General features: G+C 32.7%; 2 protein-coding genes across 2 annotated transcripts in view; both read left to right on the plus strand.

The window, feature by feature from the left end:
• Window positions 1–20,448, plus strand: LOC125067708 (organic cation transporter protein-like). The gene is made up of 6 exons (XM_047676433.1): window positions 1–304; window positions 4,460–4,682; window positions 10,771–11,026; window positions 17,922–18,554; window positions 19,142–19,320; window positions 19,887–20,448. Exons 1-6 carry the CDS (start codon window positions 132–134, stop codon window positions 20,100–20,102), a joined length of 1,680 nt encoding a protein of 559 aa, XP_047532389.1. The 5' UTR covers window positions 1–131; the 3' UTR covers window positions 20,103–20,448.
• The window catches only part of LOC125067711 (60S ribosomal protein L36), a 24,594-nt gene continuing 5,724 nt past the window's right edge, over window positions 8,292–27,161 (plus strand). The window contains exon 1 of the mRNA XM_047676435.1: window positions 8,292–8,328. Within this exon, the coding sequence (XP_047532391.1) occupies window positions 8,293–8,328 (36 nt within the window). The 5' untranslated portion in view covers window position 8,292. The remainder of the gene's footprint in view (window positions 8,329–27,161) is intronic.

A 27,161-nucleotide genomic window follows, 5' to 3' on the forward strand; every position in this document is an offset into this window, starting at 1 on the left:
GAATCGATCGAATCTCGCGCACTATAACCCCGACGATTGAAGAACCGCGTCGCGTTAGAAATACGAATAAAATATATTCAATTACATAAATAGTGATGTGCTAAACAAATTATTCGATTAATTCGATTAAAATGGATCCAGAGAAGAGCAAGGATAGCGAAGTGACAGTGGACGACATTTTGCAAATACTAGGACCATTCGGAAAGTTCAATATATACAATTATGTATTGATTTTGTTCCCTGTATTGTTGGCGGGAATGTACTCGTCTGTGTATAACTTTGAAGCCATGGATCTCAGATACAAGTAAGATTATCAATACTGTATATTAATTTATATTTATAATTATTAATGAACTAAAAAACAGGTTTTATGTACCGAGAAAAACGGTTATTTCAATATTATTGTGTTTAAAAACAGTGTCGGTTTATATGAAATAAAATGTGTTACTTGTGTAATTATGTATCTGTGAAAGGTTCAGTAATTTAAATTATTAGTAATATTTTCATTTAATAATTTCATAAATTTTGAAATTAGAATTGCGTAATTTTCAACTATAGATAATAAATTTTATTAAAAAAATATCTTACATTCAAAAATAGATCGTGAAGAAATGTATTAGATAAACTATTGTAGATAATGTGCGTACACTTATGTAAAAGAAAAAGTTACAAAACAAAGTAACTGTTCAAATAATGTAACCATGGAGTAAACTTTATGGCTATTATTAAGAGACATTTTAGATTTTGTGACGTCATATAATAGTAACATTGATTCCTTATGCCAAACTAACGTTGGTCCCTCCTACACTTCGCTTTTTACTTTTTTTTTTTTAATAAAATTAGACCCTAACTAAATCTAACAATGACCTTCAAAATACTTTGACGTATTAGGTGCTGTATCTGCCAATATAATGTCAACTGTAACACTTGAATTATTACGAGGTCTAATATCGAGAATTACGCTGGACTGCGTACCAATAGAACGTTGTTAGGAAGTCCTACCACGATTTCGCAACGCAAATCTTGAATCGATCACTACTAAACTTGCAACGAACATTATAATCACATAAAACCAAATACGGAATATTCGTATAGAGTTCTGATCGGATAGATTTGTTTGAAAAACTGTCCCGTGATTGGATCCTAAGTAACGGTTTTATAATTATTTGTTTAATAAGCGTTTTATTTATTCTTGATTTGTGGTTTCGATTGTTATAACGAAAGTCATTATATAAATTGTATATTACATTAAATACTGAAACAGCATTTTTTGAAAGATATTTAAGTTTCGGTAAGAAGATAATAGAAAGACCTATTACACCAAATATTGCGCGCAAATTCCTTTTAAATATCAAGAGAAAAATATTCGTTTATAAGGATTAGTTTCCTAAGAAATCCAATTCAAATAGTACTAAAGAAATGAACAACAATCAAATATTGGCTGCGAATATTTTTAATCAATTAAATTAAATTTGAAAAAAAAAAATAAAGTTTTTTAAAATATTTAATGTATATTTTAATATTTTTACACATACTTTCATGTCGTCTTAATTGAAGTGAATACGTTAACGCTACAATGGTATATTTACCGTCTGGAAACTATTAAAAAATAAATTTAATTCATAAACGAAATGTACATTATACAGTGTTGATGAAAGCATTAAATGCCTGTGTCACAATATTCTGCTCGTCTAAGTTTATGTTTCATTTAACTTATTATTATGAAATAACAAAAAAATTTACAATAGTAAATAAGTAAGACAAAGGAGATTGGGCATTTTTGGTTTCACTTTTATACGCGTATAGCCATTTAAGTAAATGTATAATTCATGTTTATTATTTTAAATGTTTTATAAATGAAATTCATTAAAATCAATTGTGGGGTTTATATTTGCAATCTAATTAGTATTGTATTTGTAATTCCCGACCGATCAGGAGCGTTTTCTGTCACGTGACAAACGCTTAAAAATATTCATTTTTATTTCCGGATTTATGAATAAATGAAGTATTATTTTTAACTTTTGTGATTAAAAAACCATTTTTAAACTCATAATATATACTAATGGCAGTAATTAACACTTTATTTTTCGCATTGTCAAATAGCCTATTTTAAAATAAAACGTCATTGTTTTGACATATACCATAACCTTCATACTTTTTTTCAATTTTGTTTTTTTCAAAAACCCCACAAAATATTAAGCTGTAATTGACCTTGAAATAAAACTAGTTTTTAACGGATTTAATCGCGTATATTAATTATTTTATTTTAACATCCCGACGTTTCGAGCACTTTGCAGTGTTCGTGGTCACGGGCAGAAAAACTAGTTTTATTTCAATGTGTAATAATCGCGAAAATCTAAGACAACATTATGTAATTGACCTTGTTTTAAAGTAGATAAATCCTCCTTATTTACTTCCAATTCTCGCTGCTATACTGTGTTAAAAGTAACGCAACCGAGCGCCATAGTAATTTGCCCAATCTCCTTTTACACGTAAATAGAAAAAGGAATGTGTTTGTATACTACATACAAGCATGCATACAAACAAATGAGTAAATCAAATAGACATCTATATCTGCTGAGGACAGTAACGTTGATACGAACACCAAAAAACGCTGGAGACATTATTATTAAAAAAAAAACCAAAATCTTTTTATTAGTTTAAGCCGGGATACGAAACCAGGACCTCGTAATCTACAGTCTTAAAAGATAGCCACTAAACGAGACAGTCAAATTAAAATTCTATATCTACACTATTTTACAAAATTTGAAGAGTATGAGTTTTACTCAGCTAATCTCAACATTTATCAGTCCGATTTGAATAATTTTATAACCTATTTATTAGTGAAGGTTATGTATAGCCGCCTATTCCAAACACTCTTCGTAAAGACAAACATTGACATCGAACAGACGTTATTTCATTGATCGAGAATAACCAGTGATATTCACAATCAGCGGAGTTACGTACATAGTAAGTGGTTAAATGAAATATTGTTGTACTATAAATAAAGATATATGCATTAAGAATTGTCTCTAGTGCATAATATAACCGAGCTATTAGCAAACCACGTTAACTATATGTAAATCAAATGCTTGTCAAAATAATATTTTAGGCCTTTTACGACTGGCATAAAGTATGTAAATAATATCTGACTACAACACATGGAGTAACTTTAAATATGAAATCTATACCAAAAAAAAGGTATAGTGCTCAGTCAAAACCTTCTCTTGAAGTCTTTGAGCTTAGTCACCACTGTTCCCCAATATCGGTTGCTGTATAGACATATTATCATTCGGCATTTACAGATTTCCTCAATATGTTTTGATTCAACGTTATTAATATTTTTAACTCATAGATTTGTACATAAAATTGAAACAAGTAAATGATATACATACGTATTTTGCAACCATCAAGAGGCGATTCGACGAACTCTTAAATGATTTCGTATTATAAATTCTCTGAATGATCCTATATCCTGTCGCAGGAATGTGATGATTGCGAGAATATTCAGATACATGTGTAAAGAACACCGTTCTCTTCGACGATGATACGCACGATATACTTTAGAAAGACTATAAATGATACGAAAGTATTCCCAATAATTTATTTTTGATTCAATTTAAAAGTCTTACACTTTTTAATGATAGTCAAATCCTATCAATGGTTCTAAAAAATAAATAACCTCATACTTCAGAAGAAACACGGCGAGTTTTTTTTGTCAAGCTGTCTATAAATCGTTCTTGCAAAAAGTTTAAGGCGATCATTTTATTTTCAAGAACGTTTGAGAGTATTTGAATGTGATCTTTGAATAATGAAAACTTTGGAGTGTTTTCGGGGAACCTGTTATAAAAAATACCACAAAACACAGCGCTTCGTACAGTTATTTTATGTTTGCTTCTAGTACTATTAAAAATGTTTTAAACTTTAAACTACATTTTTGTAACTATCATTACAAATGGTCCATATTTGCAGTGCTTTATTAATTGTATTACAGCTTAAACACTTTTTGATAATATCCTAAAACTAATTATGCAGAAATATAATATAATTAGAGCCGAGATGGCCCAGTGGTTAGAACGCCTGCATCTTAACCGATGATTTCGGGTTCAAACCCAGGCGAGCATCACTGAATTTTCATGGGCTTAATTTGTGTTAATAATTCATCTCGTGCTCCACGGTGAAGGAAAACATCGTGAGGAAACCTGCATGTGTTTAATTTCATCGAAATTCTGTCGCATGTGTATTCCACCAACCCGCATTGGAGCAGCATGGTGGAATATGCTCCATACCTTCTCCTCAAAGGGAGAAGAGGTCTTAACCCAACAGTGGGAAATTTACAGGCTTTTAATGTAATGTAATAATATAATTAGTGAATAAGATATTACAAAAAAATGGGAGAGTATTTGTCCAAATTTAACTAAATCTTTTATATTTTTCCTCTAAATATCTGTTATTACAGATGCTCGACACCAGAATGCGAAGATCCGGAGGTAAATTTCACGATACCGCATCTAGAAGATGGATCTCCGTCAAAATGCCTTCGATACGCACTTTTCAACGTCACCGACTTCACAAACTCCACCCAAAACAACGATACGTGTTCTCCACACTATTTCGACACATCCTCGGAGATTGAATGCGACTCGTACGTGTATTTCGAAGAACATTCTATTGTGAAAGAGGTAAGTTGTGATATTTATAAATTATTGGGTAACTATTTTGATGCTTCTGAGGTTATACCGCCATTCGATTGTGAAAGGATATCTCTTTCTCTACTTACGACTTTGTCATGAAAATAAAATAAAAGAACAAATATTACTTCGCTTAAGATGTCTTTATCGATTTTAGCATGTTGGAAATAACATCGTTTCTAATTGTTAAATCTCGTATCGCCAGTGTAAGTGCAATAAAGTCTAAAATGTATGTACAAATTAAGTGAAATCGTTTTACTGAAGGATACGGAAGAATATGAATATTTTAATAAAAAAAACTTGAAAGAATAATCAGTTTTTATGCACTCTTGTAAATAACATAATTGAATATACCTACGTCCTTTTTAACTTGCGATATATCTTTAAATTACAATAAGTAAAGTATTCTCACCAACGTTATATATATATATATATATATATATATATATATATATATATATATATACATTAAAAGTATTATTTATTTATTTATGATTATCAATCATGTGGTGTAGATGTTATAAAAGTCGTATCTACATTCAACACCGATACAAAAAAACAATTTATCTATATTAAGAGATCCTAGGTAGAGGTAGAGTTCTATGATCTTATATATCTTATGTCGGCTTAATTAAGTTTATTTTTTCCGAACCTGTGATAGTTTTTACTTTGACAATCAATAGTTAAGTGTTTTATAATAAACAATATTGTATCGTGAATTCAATTCAAACTAGAATATGATTACGAGAAGACGGTCTGGGCTAATCGTACCCAGGAGATGGAATGAAGAAAATAAATTCCTCGGTAGACCTCAGCCTCACGATTTAAAAGCGACGCTTATGAAACATCTTTATTAAAATGCTATAATTGTTCTGTGTAAAGATTGACAACACGTTGCTCAATATTTATAGAAGGCAAGTTGATAAATCTTGGGTCGTTATTAATTTTAAAAACTCAATCATTTATGCGATTGAAGGGGTTTGTGCCAGGCTGTCGGGGTAGGTAACACCAACTGATCATATAGTCTACCGTCAAACAGTAATACTTTGTATTGTGTTTGTGAGCCAATGTAGCTACAGGCACAAAGGAAATAACATCTTAGTTCCCAACGTTGGCGACGCATTGGCGATATAACGAATGGTTAAATACATATACATATTTGCAACATCACCAATGTCTAAGGGCGAAAGAAATTTGTGCAAATTTATATTTACCCGTATTAAAATATATACCATCAATCATAGGAAAACATTGCTCTAGAGGAGCCTCTTAAACCTCACTCATCGGAGCATTTAATTAATTTGTAAAAGGGATCATTGACGTGGTCCCTCCAAACATTTCTCTTCATCCTTGCGATAAGATATTCCACACATATGTACATCTCAATTAACTTCTGTTTATAATAATATAATTACGATTTCTATACTGTTATCAACAGCCTTAAACTTGTGTAGTCGTTTTCGAATTTTTTTACAAACTAAAACAAATCCAATATTATTATTAATTATTGATTGTCAAATTAAAAACGAACCGATCTGGAATGATCATTCAGGTTATCTTGAAAGGAACTGGTGGGAGAGACTCAATGGGTTTTTTTTTGTAAATTTTTATTTTTTGAGTATATGTAATATTCAATATAACAAAAAATATGTATATGTACAAATGGGATTATTCAAATTTCAAGAGAAGATTAATTCAGTTATTTAGTTGCTATGAGATAAAGATCTGAAAGACATACATACTTTCCCTTTTTTAATATTAATCAATATAGATTGTACGCTGTTTTACAATATTTTTATGCTAGTGTATCGTACGAGAAGGACCTCGCTTTGAGAGGTAGTTTAAAGTTTGTCAATCGTTGTATATAAGTATGATTCCATTTTTAAATACGCCGGAAATTCCATGATAGATAAACAGTTCTTATTATTTTTTGTCACAAGTTCACATCATTTACCTAGTCAATAAATTGGTTGCTTAAACGAATGAAATATCTTGGTATTTTTGCCTGTCCTAAGCCAGGATTAAATTATGAAGGGAATTGGATCATTTTTGTTTATCTAAGGTAGCCTGCTACCCTGTTAACACGCGGCGGCGCGCGGCGTTTGGATGTAGGTAAACTACCGCGCGATAACTAAATGTACCTACCTACATACCTGTTTTGTGTCGACAGCGCAACTAGGGTGTCCACGCGACGCGTAATTAATTACATAGCACTTGGTTAACTTTTCTTAGAAGTTCTAACTTTAGAACGTAGAATCTATATAAATAAAAATGAAAGTATTTGTATGGTCGCCCCTTCGCAATTTAAACCATTTATCTGATTGTGATGAATCTTCGGTGAATTTTTCTGCTATCGCCCGAAACAATATGAGTAGCTGAATCACTTCATATAATTTCACCACATGAAAATTCAGTGATGCCTACTGGCTCACAGACCCTTCAATCTGGAACACAACAATACTAAGCATTGTTATTTGGCGGTAAAATATATGAGTGAGTGGTATCTGCCCAGACGGCCTTGCACAAAGACCTGCAACCAACTAAAGACTCTTAGATTGTTCATATTCACTACAAAAGAACTAAAAAAACGATTTTACCTTGATGTACATGGTAGCGGCGCTTGACACGCGTCAAATGTCTAGTTTACTAGTGTGTTATTTATTTCCAAGAGTTAAGTTTTCTTAAGTTTGACAGTCCATGTGAATAATCAAGGTAAAGGTTATTTGTTACGTGTACGTAACAGAGTTTATAATTTTTAACCTTCATTTAATAATGGAACGTATCAACACGTGTCGGTGACGATTATTTATTTTGGGTATTTATTTATCTTTTTCGATGTCAGTGTTGTGTACACACCATACGTGTTTACATTTTAAATTCGTATTATGATTCACATTCACGTGATGGCAGGACTATGGTTAATATTACAACGTGATACGCCTACGCCAAATTTCTAAGCCTTATGGGTAGATACCACTCACTCATATATTTTACCGCCAAATAACAATATCGTGTGCCAATATCGTTGATCATGATCACATAGTCAGTCTACCTACATTTTAAATTTAAAAAAAAAACCATTAACATTGAAAATAGGTTTTTTAGTTGACAGAAGGGATTGAATGATATCACCGTTTATAATGAGTCGTCAAAGTTCTGATGATGCTTACGAAATTGACACAACTCTGACAGGTTCTGTTCCCTGAATCCAAAAGTTTTCGCGATTTTTTTATGTTGCCAGTTCACCTGCCTATAACTGAACTTAGTCTATTTATTCATTTTTGAAAATGAAATTCCAAGAATTCTGGTGTAACTAACTTTTATTTATAAACAAAAGCCGAAACGCCAATTTTCGTATCAAATTCTAAAATTACGAAATTCGATACAAAATTAACCTCCACGGAGGACGAATTTACATACGGAACTCATTTGTGAAATTTAATGAGAATTGTATCTGTCAATCAATATGCCAGTTCGATGAACTGGCATATTGATATCGGTCAATCAGTCAGTCAATGTTATAGTTTTATAACACATGATAAAAAATAAATTTAACAAATTAACGTTTTATTCAATTATTATTAATAATAAATGAGCCGAGATGGCCCAGTGGTTAGAACGCGTGCTCTTAACCGATGATTTCGGGTTCAAACCCAGGCAAGCACCACTGAATTTTCATGTGCTTAATTTGTGTTTATAATTCATCTCGTGCTCGGCGGTGAAGGAAAACATCGTGAGGAAACCTGCATGTGTCTAATTTCAACGAAATTCTGCCACATGTGTTTTCCACCAACCCGCATTGGAGCAGCGTGGTGGAATATGCTCCAAACCTTCTCCTCAAAGGGAGAGGAGGCCTTTAGCCCAGCAGTGGGAAAATTAACAGGCTGCTAATGCTAAAAATAATGCTAAAAATTAATAATAAAAGACTAATAGTTTGTCTAATCGATTTATACGGAATTTATAATTATGCTGTTATCGAACAATGAATTTTCGCGAAAGTAGTGAAACATTAGCGCTGTATATTCTTGTATAATTACTAATACCTACATCGAAAATTTCGATACATTTTTTTATTGATTATACTTGGTAGTACGGCTTTGTTAAAGTCTGGTTAGGTACAAGTGGTGGTAGATTGACAATGACGAATGTTTTTTACCGTGTCTATGAGTGTGGATGACCACTTATCATCAGGTAGCCTATTAACAAACCTACCTACCAATTTCATTAAAAAAAAAATCATGTTAATGGTAAATTGTATAAAACAGATCTGGATTTATTCAGATATGTTTTACCCTAATAGATATCTTGGGAGATACAGATTCCAGCTTGAAATATATTTACGTAATAAAATTGAAACTAGACAAATATTAGATTACGAGATGGTCATCGTCATCAAATATGCCACGAGAAAGCTACAACTGCACGACAGCGAACCCATGCAGTGGTTGCAACATCGCGTCATACGAAAAACTTCGAATTCTACGTCGACAACAGCGGAAGACACGTGAAGAGGGCACAAATAGCAACCACTAAGGAGATTCAAGATTACAATTTCAAAATGGCGATCCTTAATTGATATGACCCGCCAAACTGGCCAAATGCCAATCAGAACAGCTGAGGAATCCAGAATCCCACAAAGATGACTCGACTAGTCGTCACAGTGCAAAATGCAGATGCAATCTGTCATCAATACGAAATCCAAAAATTTATATTATGATGTTGTCTGTCAGTCAAACCATGGAAGCACATTAAAATAACATCAATCAAATTTTATACATACATCTAGTACATATAATACAGAGGCTGGATTGTGTCTTTACCAATACAATTTAAATAAATGCACTTGAAAATTTAGATCGTATTTTTTATATTTATAAAGCATAATTTATGTCATACTAACAACATAGTTATCATTGTCACATCGAAAAACTAAATTGTTTGCGAAATTGCTATATACCGAACGATTACTGCGTTTAAACTACCGTTACGACATTATGCTCGAACAAGTAAGTTTATAAATTCCTGCAAACGTTTAAAGTTAATTGATATTTACTTTTTAAATGACCAATTTAATTACAATTTTCGTTAGTAATTTAAATTGTATTGGAAACATTCTATATCCGAATACTCAAAAAAGCACTCTTTGTGATATTTAAATAAAAAATATTTTGGTAAATCTTCCGTGTTAAGATCACAACAGGAATTTCTAGAACAGGGATTCTTAATTTGCTAGCATATCATAGAAATAAATAATTATATCGATAGTCAATTAATTAATAGCGTCCAATAAAAATACGGAATTTTAAATGAGATTTTAAATTAAAAACATGTTCTAACAGAATGACTACAAAACGTAATTGAACGATAATTTCATACAAAATTACAGTGCTTGTTTGATTCGTATAAAACACTTGCTTTGGTGTTAAACAAAATACGATTGTTATTACAGATAAACATAATTGACTCATTTGTACTTCTAATTTAGAATTCCTCGTATGTTAAAGCTGTTGGAAAAGATTAGTGTTCATTGTTACTTTATTATAATATTTATTTGTTTATTTTACAAATACGTAGAAGATGGATGATGAACCATCAATTAATCTTACGTATGACTTGGTTGCCTTTGTCTTGTGGAAGCCTGGGTATGTAACACTCATCACATAACGCGGTAGGATTACCGCTAAATAGCAATACTTATTGTTGAGTCCCAGTTTTAAGGATGAATGAGCCAGTGTACCTACAGGTACAGGGAACATTAGAGACAGGGTGGTTATTTGACGATGTATGGATGGTTTCTTTTACAATACTAATGTCCATAGGCTGTGGTGACCGCTTACCATGAAAATTCCCATTTGTCAGTCTGCCTACCATCTAAAAAAAAAGGATCTTAGTCCATAGACACTAAAACTGCAAGAAGAACTAATCAAGACCGTGGGGCCAAGGGGGAACAGAAAATGACGTTGGTAACTTAACATTTTGAGCCCCCACTATCACAGACGGGCAAAGTCGCAAATAGAAAATAGTTTTTTAAGTTGTAAATTTAAAAATCGAAACTGTATAAAATATTTTTCTTTTTTAGTTTAATCTCGGCTGCCAAGATTGGAAGCGATCGCTAGTCGGAACAGTTCATAATGCTGGATTCTTCATATCTATACCTCTGACCGGGTTGATCTCGGACAGGTTCGGACGGCGTCTTGCGCTCGTGTTTGCAAGCGTCGCAAACGGAGTCTTCGGGGTCATTCGGGCGTTTTCGTTGAATTACGAAATGTTTATTGTTCTGGAATTCTTGGAACCGGCGCTTGGTGGTGGAGTGTATACAGCGTGTTTCGTTCTTGGTAAGTTTTATTATTCAACTAGCGACCCGCCCCGCCTTCGCACGGGTGCAATGCTAATACTAAATATACTACAGAATGTCTTACAACGTTCACAGTTTTTCAGTCGCTAGACAATACAAACCGCTATGGTCCTGCCATTTAAATCTATAATATCTTCGAAAATTTGCTTTAAGTTACATGCTGTAAACTGATCTATAATAATGCACAATGTATTTAAAGTACTTATTTGGATAAGTATTAATGCTGTACTGCTTAAAATCGCTTCGAAAATAAGCCATTGTTCCTCGTAAAAAGTAAATAATAATAAATTGATATTGTAGGTTATCCCTAAGAGATAGACATATACCATAGCGAACTTTTTTTCTGATCTGAACTGATCTATCTGGTAGGGATCAGCCAACGTTTGCAATGTAAGCTCAAAAAATGTGTTTATTCACGACATCACTTTAGAAACCTCTAAAATTATCACTGTTTCTCCACTATATTGTGCATGTATTATACATATAAACCTTCATCCTGAATCAATATATTAAAAAAAAAACACAGACAGACAGCGGTAAGCGACTTTGTTTTATACTATGTAATGATATCAAAATATTCTTGATTCAAGAAGGCTAATAAAAGAACTTTTGAATCGTCATATTACAATGTTGAATTAAATGCTACCACCGATTCGGAAAACATGTAAAGTTAATCATGTGTTAGTAAATACAAAATGCATACAATTTGTAACCATTTTGAAATGTTGTTTAATTAAAAATTAATTATAATTCATTTGACAAAGCAAATAACTCCATAGGAAACATTAATATAGGATCAAAAGGATCATATGCCATCAGAGAATACAATTTAAAGAAGATTAAAAGCACACTCTACCGAATAGAAGTTAAACATAAATTTTGCATTTCTTTAAGTACTTCTAATATTCAGCAAATTTTTAAATTATAAGATTCGAATCCCTGACCAAGTAACACAGAAAACATTGTCACTGCGTCGAACGACATATTTTCAAGTCAACCGTTTGTTTTTTTTTTTATGCTATTGACAAATAACCAATGCGGAAACATTACAGTCGTGATCTAGTATAAATATTTCCTAGATCGAGAATGCGCAACTTAATTAAAAACAAATCAATACTCTTGTGTATTTTTCTCATAAACCATATAGATGTAGGAAATAAAACGCCAACAGCTGTTAATGCAAATAAGGTACTTATTTACTGGCTGAAACTGTGTATGATATATATCATTATTTATACATACTGGATTTTATTTAAACATTATCTAGTTGGCCATGTAATGTTCGAGTAGTGTGGGTACGCCACTCCGAGGTCCCGGGTTCGATTCCCGGCCGAGTCGATGTAGAAAAAGTTCATTAGTTTTCTATGTTGTCTCGGGTCTGGGTGTTTGTGGTACCGTCGTTACTTCTGATTTTCCATAACACAAAGCTTGAGCTACTTACATTGGGATCAGAGTAATGTATGTGATGTTGTCCAATATTATTTAACACTGCCTATGGACATTTGACAACCTTGGCAACTAAGACGTTATGTCCCCTGTGCCTGTAGTTACACTAATACACTGACCATGTAAATATACACAACAATACTACAATAATTGTAGATTATATTATGAGTGGGTGGTATTTATCCAGACGGGCTTGCACAAAATCTAAATATGTATGTGTCCAATGTTCAGTTCAAAACAATTCTGTAAACAGTTTGTCTGTTATAAGTTATAATTCTTTAATATACCCAAAAATAACCTGCAAAATAACGCCTCAACAATATATTCAAAGGATTAAATGAACACATTAAAACTACAAGATAAAGATATAATTGCCATAAAATTCTTAGAGAAAACATTGTTACCGTGAACAATAATTCATGTTCCTGAGGTCATAAAAATATATCACCCGTACTTGTACTCCCGGGATGCGAGCCATTATGAAGCTATGATAATGTTCCTATTGTTAACACTATTATCATTAATTACATCTTATGAACAATATCCTGTAGATTGGACAAGTTTTATGGATAGACTAAGCAAAAGATCAACTCTTTTTTTATAATATAGGTAAGCGGATGAGCAAATGAGCGACCTGACCCTAAGTAGTCGTTAACGCCCATAGACATTGGAACTGTAAAAAATGTTAACCATTCCTTACGTCGCCAAAGCGCCACCTTGGGAGCTAAGATTCGGCTCACTCACACTTCAATCCGTACTACAACAAAACTAAGTGCCTATTGCTGTTTAGGGGTAGAATATCGAATGAATGGGTCGTCTGAATAATATGAATATCTAAAATTTTATATGGTTATCACGCGGTATGACCATACACAATATAATACCGCTTTAAGTTGTATCTGTAAGATATTGCCCTCACCAACTATTAAGCTACCTAATTAAAACAAAAACAGTTTTTAAAATCAGACTAGTACTTGTTTAAGTTCAGCGCGTTCAAATATTAACTCAACTCGATCAATTATTGTACTCTGATAAAATTTATACTAAATTTTCTTTCTAAAGTACTATAGAAATACAAATATCATTTGAAACACTTGACCCTTGAAGTAATAGTGTACAAACCTTCTTTTAAAGTATATCACCTCGCCTTATTGCCTCCGCTGGTGACAGGAGGGCGTGTTTTATTTTTTGCCCAAAGGATCGGAATTGCGATTCAACGGCGAAATTCTGCTGGCATTCTTGCCCCCATTTCACGCACGATTTGTACAATCACATTGTTTAACTTTTATTTGTATATAATTAAAGCCTTAAATCCAATAAATCTTATGTGAATAAATCCGGAATTTCAAAATCACTAGATCTGAACATCTTCATCAGCATACAGGATGTTATAGCACCAATGTTAATAAGTGGGTCCAACAACTATGACGTAATTCTCCCAAGAACTAGCAGTTGCATATTGCATTCTATCTCGCCATCAAAACGAGCAGAAACTTCTAGAATATTTCGTATAGTTCCATATATATATTGTTCGTATAGCTTGATCTTCAGAAAAGCGGTTTTGAAAGTAAATGGAAAGAGATAAACGCTTGCAACATGCGGGGCAAATGTAATCACTCTGAGAGCTAGAGAGAGGATCTACTAAGCGTTTCAAAAGATGTGCTGAACAGTACTTAATAGGTTAGTAACGGTAGAACGGAAATAATCATAGGAGACGATACAAGTCGATAAAAAAATACTAGAACTGAAGTTTAAGTTAAGAGAACAAAATAACATTCATTGTACTGTATTATGGGCACTGTACTAATAATAGTGTCATTATTAGTGGGTTCAATGATCGAATATACAGTAGGAACTCCCAAGGTGGAAGCGGTTATGGTTAGGGTTGCGATGCGGAGGATTGCGAGATGAGGGAGTAAGATTTTGTTAAAGGCCAACTGAGTAGGTATCATGAATCTACCGCTAAACTACTTCCTACATATATCGTAGTATGCAGCATAGTAATGCTGCTGAGCGCGTCAGTATAATTTCAGGTACAAGAGATAAAACTTAACCATCAGTTGGCATATTTATAAAACTACCAACTATTATAAAAAAGTAATCACTGCACAATTTTTATATACGAATATTTGGAATTTATTTGAACGAATGTAAAGAAGACTCTTAAAATATTTCAATCTAAACTCCGAAATTAATATGCAAATTCCAGACTTTTACCTCACGTACAACCAAAATATTCCTACATTAAAATATTTTTAAACGAAACACAAAATCACAAGGACGATTCTATCACAATAACAACTCATAACTGAATACCCTCAAAAACATTTCCTCGTACAATTTCCTATGGTCTCGTTCGCGTTTAGACTTGTGAGAGGAAGTCGGTGAGGTCAACGATTTACGACTGGACAGACGACAATAGTGCTTTATATGATGATACCATTCTCTGTCTAGATAATATTTCAAATAAATATGGTTACTGTTTTAGAAATATATATTAAAAACTATTTACAAATATATTACTTAAATTTCTATAAATTGACAACGAAATAATTACTGTCAATTACATTCATATCGGTTTATTAATAATTCTGTTTTTGTTTTTTTTGGCAAAGCCCTACCACCTCGTAAGTCATTAAGCAATAGCTACAAATGTCTTACTCATCTCTTCAAGTAGTATTATTATTTGTTTCCAGTCTGTTATTATGAGAGTCCCTAAATTAATTAATTAATAATTAACTAAAATTAAATTGAAAGTTAGTACCGATAAAGCAGGTTGTTAAACTAAATAAAAGGTTTTATTTATAGTCTGTAATTTTGTTTATAAAATTACGGGACAATGATTGACTTTCTACGATAAACTCATTTCTTGCAAAAAAAAGGCAAAAACAAATTAGCTTAAAATGTACCTACGAAATTTTGGATAAAAATTTTACGGTTGAGTGGCCAGTAGTAAATAAAGAAGTTATAAATACTTATACTTCCTTGAATGGTAATTTTAGAACGAATATTTTTCATTGCTGTTCACTGGTTTTTTTTTTTCATAAATTATAAATCGAGGTTACTGTAAATTAATATTAAATATTACGTTAAATTAGTTTTGAATTGGACGTCATAGTATCTGATCTAAGAAAAACAGTTTTTTCAACTTCAATTAGAATTTTAAATTATTTAATCTTCGGACAACTCGAAATAAAAATTGATATAAAGTAATATTTAATTAATTACGTGTTCTTTTATGATATAGGTTGGTGGACGAACAAATTAGCCACCTGATGGTTAGTGGTCACCAACGCCTATAGACAATCGCGCTGTAAGAAATACTCACCATTCCTTATATCTCCAATATGCACCTGACCTTGGCAACTAAGTTATTATATCCCCTATGCCTGTAGTTACACTGACTCTTTCATCCTTTAAAGCGGAACACAACAATACAAAGTATTATTATTTGGTGGTAGAATATCTAATGAGTGGTTGGTATCAACTCAGACGTTCTATCACAAAGTAATTATTGAAAATAAGAACGTTTCGAAAAAAATATGGGATACACGTATAATAAATAATATAAGTAAATAATAAATAGCGTATCACCGTAAGTCGATTGTCAACATTTCACGAGTGAGATGCGAAGTAGATTCTTATAGAACCGCACTGCTTAATCGTGCTTTCTGAATGATATTAGTGTTTTAATTCCTTGTGTCCTCCTTGTCGAATTCCCATCTTACCGAAGTATACAAAGAGCACACGTAAAGGAAATAAAGATTTAACTGCAAACATCACACATTATGAAAATATATAACGACAGAAACAAAACCTAAAAGTATGTAAAGAAAATAACCTGTTACTTATTATTAATTATTCCAAATCTTTGAATAATTATACTCAGCAGCAAAATAATAATACTCAGCAGGAAAATTATTTTGTTGATAACTTAACCTTTTCATATGACCTCCAATCTTCTTATACAGTTATAAAATCGTTTGTCCTGACTGATTACTGCTCAGCCAAAACTACTGAGTATAGACTGCTGAAATTTGTACAAATTTTACCCGAACGAATTCGCCATCAGCTGATCTCATAAAGCAATCTGTTTACACATTACATTTTTAGGTAACGTTTTTAATTATAATATGTAGAGAAGAATAAAACTAACACTTCTGGTATGTCAATACCAGCAGCAATACCAGTATAGTGATCTAACATATCTGACGAGCCGAGATGGCCAAGTGTTACCACTTGCATCTTAACCATGATTTCGGATTCAAACCCAGGCAACACCACTGAATTTTCATGTGCTTAATTTTTGTTTATAATTCATTTCAATTTCAATTTTATTATAATTCGGCGGTGAAAGAAAACATCGTGAGAAAACATGGTGGGGTCTAATTTCGATGAAATTCTGCAGCAAGAGCAGCATGATGGAATATGCTCCAAATCTCCTCCTCAAAGGGGAGGCCTTAGTCCAGCAGTGGGAAATTTACAGGCTGTTAATGTATATCTGACGTGACGGATTCGACCTCAATTTTAGTTTGCTATGGTATGTCAATTACCATAATTCAACACAATTGTATTTTGGGATGTCAGAGGCGTTCAACCGTCTCCTTAACGGCTCGTCAGTTATGTGACTAATTACAGTTTTTGCTCTCCCAATATTTCCGGTGATCTTTGTTCAGCTTTCATACTCGTGTCCCTGACTAACTCGATAACGCATGACTTGCTAATTGATTACCAAAAAAGGGTGCTGTTCATTTATGGATTGAGTTTCTTTTGCTGGCATCTTAAATAATAGTATACCAAGGTCCTGAACATCCTGATGGGCATTTTGTAAAGGAATTTCCTTAAAACAGGTATAATTTTTTCAACCATTGTACCTTCTTTGTGTCTGTTGTGTGTGTAAACTTTGCTTAATTATAAATACCGTATAAGGCAGACGCAAACAAGGTAACATCGTGCGAGGTGAGATTGGGCATCAACGCTGACCCAGAATGAAATTTACAAAATACTTTTCTTGGTTATTCATATAAAAGTGGAATAGCCACTACCTATGCGTATTAAGAAAATACACATTTAATATAATTAATAATACACTACTCAACGAAGATCATCTTTAAGTCAATAAAGAAGTCGTTGAGAGAGTTTGAGACGTAGAGTTCAATGCAAACTTTTTAACATCAATTTGCAGTCATAAAATAGATTACGATGCCCCTTGGCAATAAAATGAATTATAAATATGATATAACAACGCCACGGACGACATGTTTTGAAGAAATTATAATGTATAAATAATAATACAATAAATAAATCTTAATACTATTTTAATATAATTTACGTAATCGTGATAGAGTCTTAGTAAAATTTTAAAAAACAACCCATTCATAATATAAATTTCGCAATTATTTTTAATAACTTTTCTTATCTCTTTACAGCGTTAGAACTGGTGGGACCAAAAGGAAGAGTGTTCGTCAGCTTATTGTTCAACACGATGTTTATTCTTGGAGGAGTTACTGTTACACTTCTCTCCTGGTGGCTGCAAAGCTGGCGATACTTGCTCCTGGTTATCTACATACCAGCTATTCTTGTTTTCTTCTACTTATGGACTCTAACTGAGAGTTTCCGATGGTTATTCAGCAAAGGACTATACGAAGAAGGTCTAAACGTCCTTAGTAGATGTGAGAAGGTCAACAAAGCTACCGTGCCCAAAGATCATTACGATCAAGTAGAAAAGAATGCGATGAAACAACGAGATGCTAGAAAATGTGAGGTTCTGGCGACAAATCAGTCCACATTCAAACAACTCCTATTATCTCCAATGATATGGAAACGACTATTTACCTGTTCTTTCCTATGGGCGACGTCTACTCTCGTCTACTATGGTCTTTCTATCAACGCAATCGAATTGTCGGGAAATAGCTACTTGAATTATATCGTCGTCATCATAATTGAGGCTCCGGCGAATGTCTGCAAATTGATTTGCTTAGACAGATTCGGTAGAAAGCGAGTTATAGCAACTGCTTTTATGATGACTGGTATTATACTTATTGCTTATGGATTTCTACCAGGTAATTTATTTAAGCCTCTTTATTCAATATAGATGCATTACACTTAATTACACCTAATAAGACCCGGGGAAAGAAACTAAGTTGGTCATTTTATATTCCATAAATATATGTATTTTTAAATCAATATTACTACGAACTCATAACTTTATATTACATTTCTTTACTTGGGTTATATCTTAGCTAGCTTGAGCGTATCCTTGCTATTTGACACGGATTTGATTTCCGCTTGAGGCCGATGAGCAAATATTTGTTTTTGCACCCTTGTACTTGTTTTGTCATTATTTGCAACAAGGACACATTAAAAACGTTCCATTTTATTTGAATTCCCGAATCACAGCAACATAATCGTTAAATTTAAATAAGAAAATTATTCTAATCTGAAGTGTTACAGATTTGCAAAATTGGGTTTGTAGATATTAAATGAAAACCGATATTTTAAAAAGGGATAACTTCTGATATAGCTCTTATGATATGTCGATAATAGTAGAAAACAAATCCGTACAAATATCGATACACAAAACAACTGCCATCACAAACTGAATTCTTAAAGTTTCGTCTTTTAATTAAGTATTTTCTTTTCTTTCTAGGTGGTAACTGGTCTACAGCCTTTTATTTGGGCGGTAAATTCTTCATTACATTAGCTTACAACTCGTTATACATATTCGCGGCTGAGGTTTTCCCAACCAATTACAGGACTACATTGTTAGCGATTTGTTCCACGATTGGAAGAATTGGTTCTGCAGTCGCCCCGCAAACTCCTTTATTGGTAAGTATTGTTATTAAGTCGTTTTCCTTAAATTATTTGATTTGCCTGATCATGTTCAGGTAGGCCAGTGATTCAGAGAATCCTAATAAGTTAACGACACGGATATCTCTTTATTTTTTGTTTTTAATTACGATTTTTGAGTGAGTAATGTAATAAAAGAATTCTCAAGCTAAAATATATTTTTCATGTCTTATGACTTCTAAATGAAACTAAATTGTTTAATTTAAATGATAAATTATTTAATTGATGAAATTCTGATCAAGCGGCTATTAAAATATTTTTATTATGGTTAACTATTTCGGTTTAACTTACATTATATATAGAGCAATACTCGTAATTACTAACTCTACGACGTAATTGCATACAACTACGAAATCCATCGTGGCGCGACATGGAGCGTCTAAATTATGTCCACGTCGTGATAATGACGATAATAATTTCAAGCATTTCTTGATAAATAACATAAGTTGAACTAGGCGTTTAAATATTACTAACAGGTGCAATTGATTTAATAGTAACGGTAGATGTTGTAATTGTTTCTACACAAGAATTATTTTTCATTTCAGTCACGATTCTACGAATTCCTTCCGACACTTGTTTTTGGTGTCATGTCTGCATTATCAGGATTACTGGTTCTCACACTGCCAGAGACTAACAATCAAAAGTTACCAGACTCCTTGAAGGAAGCTCAAGAACAGGACAAACATAGAGATAGAGAAGACATCGGAGATAGACAACCAGGAGAAACGGAACGGAGAGTAGATACAAAGACCAAACTATGAATAGTGAAATTATCTGGTTAATTTGAAAGACTGAATAAATAATAAACAATTGTTCTATGGTGATTAGTGTAAAAGAATCGTTGACTTTATTTTTTACATATTTATCATACGTATTATATCTGTACATAATATGCAACACCAGTACACCAGGCAGGCTTGTCTTAAGAACAAGCGCCCGCGCAATCAGCAGTAGTGTTCTGGCGAATTTCTCTATAGAACGAAGACTTTCAATGGTTGAACTTTACCATCATCGGTAAGGCGTTCCCAAACGCGTGACGCGTGGATTTTTGCGCTCCGTGCACCCAGACGGCCAAATCTACGTGAGTTATTATATATATTGGGACAAATTCTAGACCGAACTGCTACTGGATCGTTGTTTTTGTAGAATAGGTAGTCAGCAACAGCAACGATTACGTATCGTTTCGAATGACCCTCTATCAACTGTCAGTTTGTTAGTAGAATTTAGACGTGCCTGCCAGTAAGTCATATAATATGTAAAAATTTTGCCTCATCTATTTATACTTCTTTAATGTACAAAACTATAGTGTTAACGCGAAACAAAATAATATTTCACATATAATTGTGTGCATTTTAGACATTCTGTGATTTAAATGTATAAACTGTATAAAAACCATGAAAATATTAAGTAAAATAAATGATTTCTTTAATATAGTTTTTAATCCAAATTAACTTTTATTTCTTTATTAAAGTACACCTTATATAGGTACATATCATTTTAACCATAAGGTATATGTAACTTAAATAATAAATAAGAAATATGACAATAGGTATCAATGAATATCTAAATATTTATGGCGTACTAAAAATGTATTGCTTTCATTGTGTGTTCGATATTTTTTATAATAAGGATGCTTCACTTGTTACCATTCTAAAGTATAATTATGTTCATGTTGCGTTATATTTGGGAGAAGTGAATGATTTAAATAATTAGACGGTTTGGTGTATGTATATATATTATTGATCACTTTAAAATTGATATTTCTATGTATGTGGTAATCTTATTGTTACTTTATACTTGGATGAAGCTGACTATTCACTGTACCATTAACGCACAAACAAGGCACGCGACTTGTATATAATAATTGTTTATAAAAAAAAATAAACAATCATGCAACGGATGCCAGGTATTTGCTAGTTAACAATAACAATATAAATTTCTTAACTCTTTTCCAAAACAAGATGTCACACGAAACAAATTAAATTTTTAAAATTAGATTACAACGATATATTTAAAGTTGTTTTTTTTTATTAACTGGCGTTTTCGCGATCATAATTATTCGTTTAGCACGTGATCCCATTCCATGCTACGTGACCGAGTGGACTTTGAAATAAAAATAAAAAAAGTGCAAACGTAAAGGTTAGTGCAGATAGATAAAAGTCTATATGAATACATAGTTTTATATGAATACTAATTTAACAGTAATTTGTGATTCTTATTTCAACTAAAATTATTGTTTAATCCCTGGTCTGGGTACAGTTGCAATTAAAAATATATATTTAATCGCCTTTATACGTTACGTACTCTTTAATGTAATTCAGGTATCAACCTGTAAAGATCTCACTATTTGGCTAAGGCTTCTTCTTTTTAAAATAAGTTAGGAGCTTATTGCAACCCGCATTGATAGATATTTATCCAACACAAGAATGTTTTCCTTCAAGATCGAGCATGAGAAACCAAAATGGATAGATGGACCAGGATGAATATTCAGTTAGGATTCAACTGTTCTAGCTACTGAGGCATTTCTACTTGCACCACTGGCTTTCAACTTCGATATTCGATGGTACCTTTACTAATTTTTAAAATCCGTGCTAGGCGACGAGCTGTGAAAATAATATATCTCTATTACAAAGTGAGATGAATAAACATAATACAATAATAATAATTTTAAGATCATCTAGAAATTTAAAGATCAAATTAATATAATATTGATAATAATTTTTTACATGACTAAAGTACCTGACTAAAAATATTAGCCAAATTGTGATTAATAAAATTAGTTCTAATAATTCATTTTAGAGGAAACCCGCAGAAACAGGCTCTGTAGAGATGATATTGTAGTTTGGGCAAGAGATTCCGTGACATGGTTCAGTGAAAGAAAGAGAGCTACAGGCTTTTGAAGACACACACTCAATATTTTTTTTTTTTAATAAAAATCTATTTTCGCCTGTAGCAACGGACACATGGCAGAAACACTAGGGCGCCAAATTAAGGAGGGCACCAAGATCTGGAGTTCCCCGAGCTGCATACCATAAAAAAGGTCTTCCACGATTTCTACAGCCAAAATTCGTCCTGAAACTGGACCTTTTCGACCCAGTCCTACCCTGGTCGAATATAAAAGGGCCATGTCCAGCTCGGGACGTCTAGATGCCCTGAGTTTAACTTTTTAAAGATAAAATGTCATGTAACGAAATATAAATGTGTAAACGTGTCGCGTTAAGATTTTACATTTAAAGCTCGTCCACCTATCAACTATCGAAACGCCGTCTAAGTTCCAAAATATGTAAACCGTAACCCTACAATAGCATATATGACATATATGAGTACTCATAGCAGGATTCGGACGAATTCGTATCAAAGTATAACCGAGCTACACATATCGAATGTTACGTAAACAACGTGTAATAATTAAGCACAGGTGGAATTCGTAATTTCTCATACGACACGATGCGGCGACCCGCTATTAATTTTCATGGTTGACTACATAACTACATGCCATCCACGCATATGTTACCGGTTACAATTGTTGACGTAACGTTACTATTAACTTACTTGACTGTCCGGTCTAGTGGCTAGCTTATAAAGGTGCAATTTCCGAGATCCTTGTTCAAACCACGATTCTGGCCAATTAAGACTTTTATCGAGTTTCCCAACGAGAAGTTCTCAGAAGCGTCACGAAATTTTAAACTCGGCAGTGTGTGTAGAAGCAAGTAAAACCGTTGGTCCTGCCCTGAACTCTTTTCGGCCTTGTCAAATGACAAGAAGAAGAATGAAGTGTTTGTGCTATAAGACTAGAATTGACACAAACTTTGTGCATTATACGAGTATATGTCGTCTGCATTTGGCTAGACTAGTTTTTGACTAGTCGCCTTGGCCAAAACTGTTAAGGACGACATCATACCTAACTAACATTTGAATTTAACACTATTAAAACAAAATAAGTAATTGGGTACTAAAGGCCTCCAGCACATCAGCCAGGCTGGGTGGACTCCCCTGTAGTGAAATTTGATCGGACTCATACATTCTCTCTACATTTTCTTTCACTTTTGCATGAGATCAATTATAAACATAAGTTAATTAAGTAAAAACTTGTACTTGTTCGGACTTTTTTTACGTGCGGATATGTTTATTTTCAGTTATTCGGTCCACCGAGTAATGTTAGTTTGGAAATTCAATGTGAATTCAAAATTTAAATTTTCATCACAGAATCCTAATGTAATTTGGAAGAGCAAAAAAACAGAACAGTGCAGTGAGTGAACTGTGAACACGTAGGTGTGTTCGTTTTAATAGGAATTGCATACTACAGCATGTTAATTTTAAATTTTCATTATAAGCTACAATTGCTTATCACACGTTTTATAATGAAAACGAATTACTTTGGAAAAAATATTTATAACGATAAACGGTGCAGAGGACGCACGGTACACCGTCAGATTTGCAGATTCCAAAACTTAGCAACCTGCTTATCCTTTTTATCATCTTAACTACATGCTTTTACGTTTTATTCTACGTGCATACTAGATCTCTCAGATATCTCGGATTATGTAGAAAATCGGTCATAATCTTGAAATTATTGACCGACTTCATCTTCTCTACCACCTCTAAGGTGTTCGAAGTACTCCTACTGACCTTCCTAATACAATCAATGATTTTCGATCTGAATAATTTAAAATCCGCGCTAAACACAGCGCCAAAAGTGCTTTACTCATTAACGGTAGCTTCGAACAAGAAGGAAAAATAATATCTTCACCAATTTTATTATAAACCATAAATCTGTTAGAGTGTGATGGAGTAAGAAAACTTTTACGTTTGTTAAATTAATAAGATAAATTGCTTTGCTTTTTATTACTCACATAAAACCACAGAAAAATGTCATTATGCATGCATATAACTATCATGGTCCAGAACATGCCAGTGCATGTATTATTGAACTGTCAGCATTTCGTGACTTCACAGGATCGCTGACACGAACGCTTAACGCCTAATGTAATACCTGCAAGTTATACGCTACATGAACACGATATGATTTGTACTATGATGCATTATATGCATCTAGTTAAAGTCAAGCTTATATTGAACCAATCACAGACGTCAGAACATGTTCACTTCACAATCACACTATATATATATATAGATACATATTGTTAGCCACTTGTTTCGTTTACAGTGACTATAATATTTATTGAATTAATTATTTAATAAAATGAGAATAGTAGTCACCTAATGTTAAAAGAATAAATGAAAGTCAAAAAAATTGGGGACAGACTGAAATTGAAACGGAAATTCCATTTTATTTTTAAAATAAGATTTAAAACATATTTTACTGTTTTAAAAATCAAACTAGCCAGCAAGAATAAAATGGCTCCAAAACAAAGAGCGAATAAGAAAAATAGAGAGGAGAATACTTAAGTCGGCACTAACGAGACGAATAGTTTAGTAACAATATATACTGTCCGGATTTATACAATATAAATGGTCCCTCAAAACTTATCAGCATCAAATCACAATGAATTATTTTGGGTGATCAGTTTTCAAAAAAGCATTACTAACCTTGCAACCATTTCTATGTATCTAACTTTCGAAAATTACGAACGTCTATACAAATACAAATTTTCATTCTAAATTTCGCCCACTTAGGTGATAAATTTTCAAAAAATCTTTAATAGCTGTCTTTATCTCATCAATAGAAGCCTAAATACTAACTTCCATATCTCTAACATCAGAAATGTCAAATTCCATACCAACTTTCATGCCCCATTTATCCCCTCACCACGTTAAGAATACCTACACGAAATTTCATCCCAACACCCAACGATTTAGGCTGTAGCTACGTCGTGTATGTTCTCAATCAGTTTTTTTTTTATATTTATGTAGATTGTAGTTATTAGTTCGTATCATAATAAATGGAATGACTGTGGTAAGAAAGGCAAAGATTTGCGCTGTGACTAACAAATCGAATAGTAATAACATTTGAAAAAGAAAAAATAATTGAGGCAGCTATTCGTACAATTATAGACCTTTTTTACTCGCATAACCTAAACACAACGCTACATGCATTTCGTATAAAACAACATGCATAGCAAATGCATTAAAGCCTCAATTTCAAGAAAGGTACCACATACAACAATGCTATAACCATAATCAACGATATTTATGTTCAAACAAACCATTGGAATGTACTGATTTACAGAGCAATAACAATTAAGATATTACAAACGTTTGTTAGGTCAAATCTTAGGTATAAAGCAGGTATAACGTCCATGAAATTCACACGTCGGTTATGCAAGTGGCATTCGCAATTTAGCTGTGACGATAAATCGCGCCACACGTGAGGAATGCTACATTACGCCCTGCTATATTGTACCCCGCGCCCAAATGGCGATAACTACGGATTTGGACATAATATATTTCGGTGAGATGACATTCTAGGTGTCACTTTGTCTTGGTGTTAATCTTGTAAAGCCTGACGCCTTACAAGATTAACCTATGTGCCAAAATGTATGGTAAATTTTAATATAAATCAATTACAATTGCTGTGTATAACTATACAGCACGGCGCTTCCTGCACTTGAGTACCTAAATATAATAAGTATAAGTAGCGATGGTGACTTCATAGCTTAAGTAAGTGTGAATGATTGGATTTATTTTCAACTAATTTCACATAATTTTATACCTGAGTTTATTTTTCTTTTCTATTTCAAATAAAATTGAGTAATAACCAAATGAAACTATAAACTTCGTTAGCATTTTCTGTGCATCATAACGTTGACTGGGAGTTTGTGTTACAATCAATCTGGTAACGACATAACATATTTGAGAATAATACAAAAAGGAACGTAAATATTCCACGGTTCATAAATATTCCACGAATGGGATAGGTTAGGTATATAGGTATCTTTCTTCTATTAAGACGGTACCTACATCTACTGAATTAGTAAACTCGCTGAGCTTTACCATTGCGGATAAAAACTTTAATAACCTGACACAATATTCGAGACCCAGGGATGAGCAGCCATGAAAACTGGGTAGGTGATAGCTTAACTAACTTGGCATTTTATTATCCATACATATATTATATACTAGCTACAGATCCGGCTTCGCACAGGCAGAATAAGATCTAAAACGTTCATATCACAATATAAATAACTATTGGTTGACATATTTTGTTCCATCGACTTCGACAATCGTATTATTATTCAGCCAATTTACAAATAAAAAATAATGAAATATAAAGCTAAACCTTACTCATGAATCACTCCGTCCTTGAATGAATTTGGTAGTGTTGAGTTTATCGTATGTAGTATATAGTTTTAAAATATACTATTATTATTATGCATTATGTATATAGGCAATTATTATCCATTCAATATTTTTGTTACTATTTTATTTTTATTGTGTAAAAATTGTTTGTATTGTAAGTACTTTATTCCTCACAATATCTTTAGCGAGTTTGCTTGTCAATATTAAGATTAAGATAATAACATTATTTGCATGTAAAGTAATCGGGCAAAGTATTAAACGTTTCCAACAACTTGACAGTTAGATTAGTAGATTCGAATAATGTCTAAGACATTTTGAAATTCAATACTAAAATTAAATTAGACATACACACATACATAGGATAATACACACGTCAAAAAAGCTTATCCCCGATGATCTGTGAGACGTTGCGTGTATTAAAAGAAAATAATCACTGGCGTCACAGATATACTTGAAACGAGTGTCTTATGCTTTCGAAACCATATAAAATCTATCAGGACTATATCTATCGATGTAATTGTTCCTGTTTTTGAAATGATATTTAAAAATTATCCAAATAT

This window comes from Vanessa atalanta, chromosome 12, assembly GCF_905147765.1.
Source record: "Vanessa atalanta chromosome 12, ilVanAtal1.2, whole genome shotgun sequence".
Taxonomy (NCBI): Eukaryota; Metazoa; Arthropoda; class Insecta; order Lepidoptera; family Nymphalidae; genus Vanessa; species Vanessa atalanta.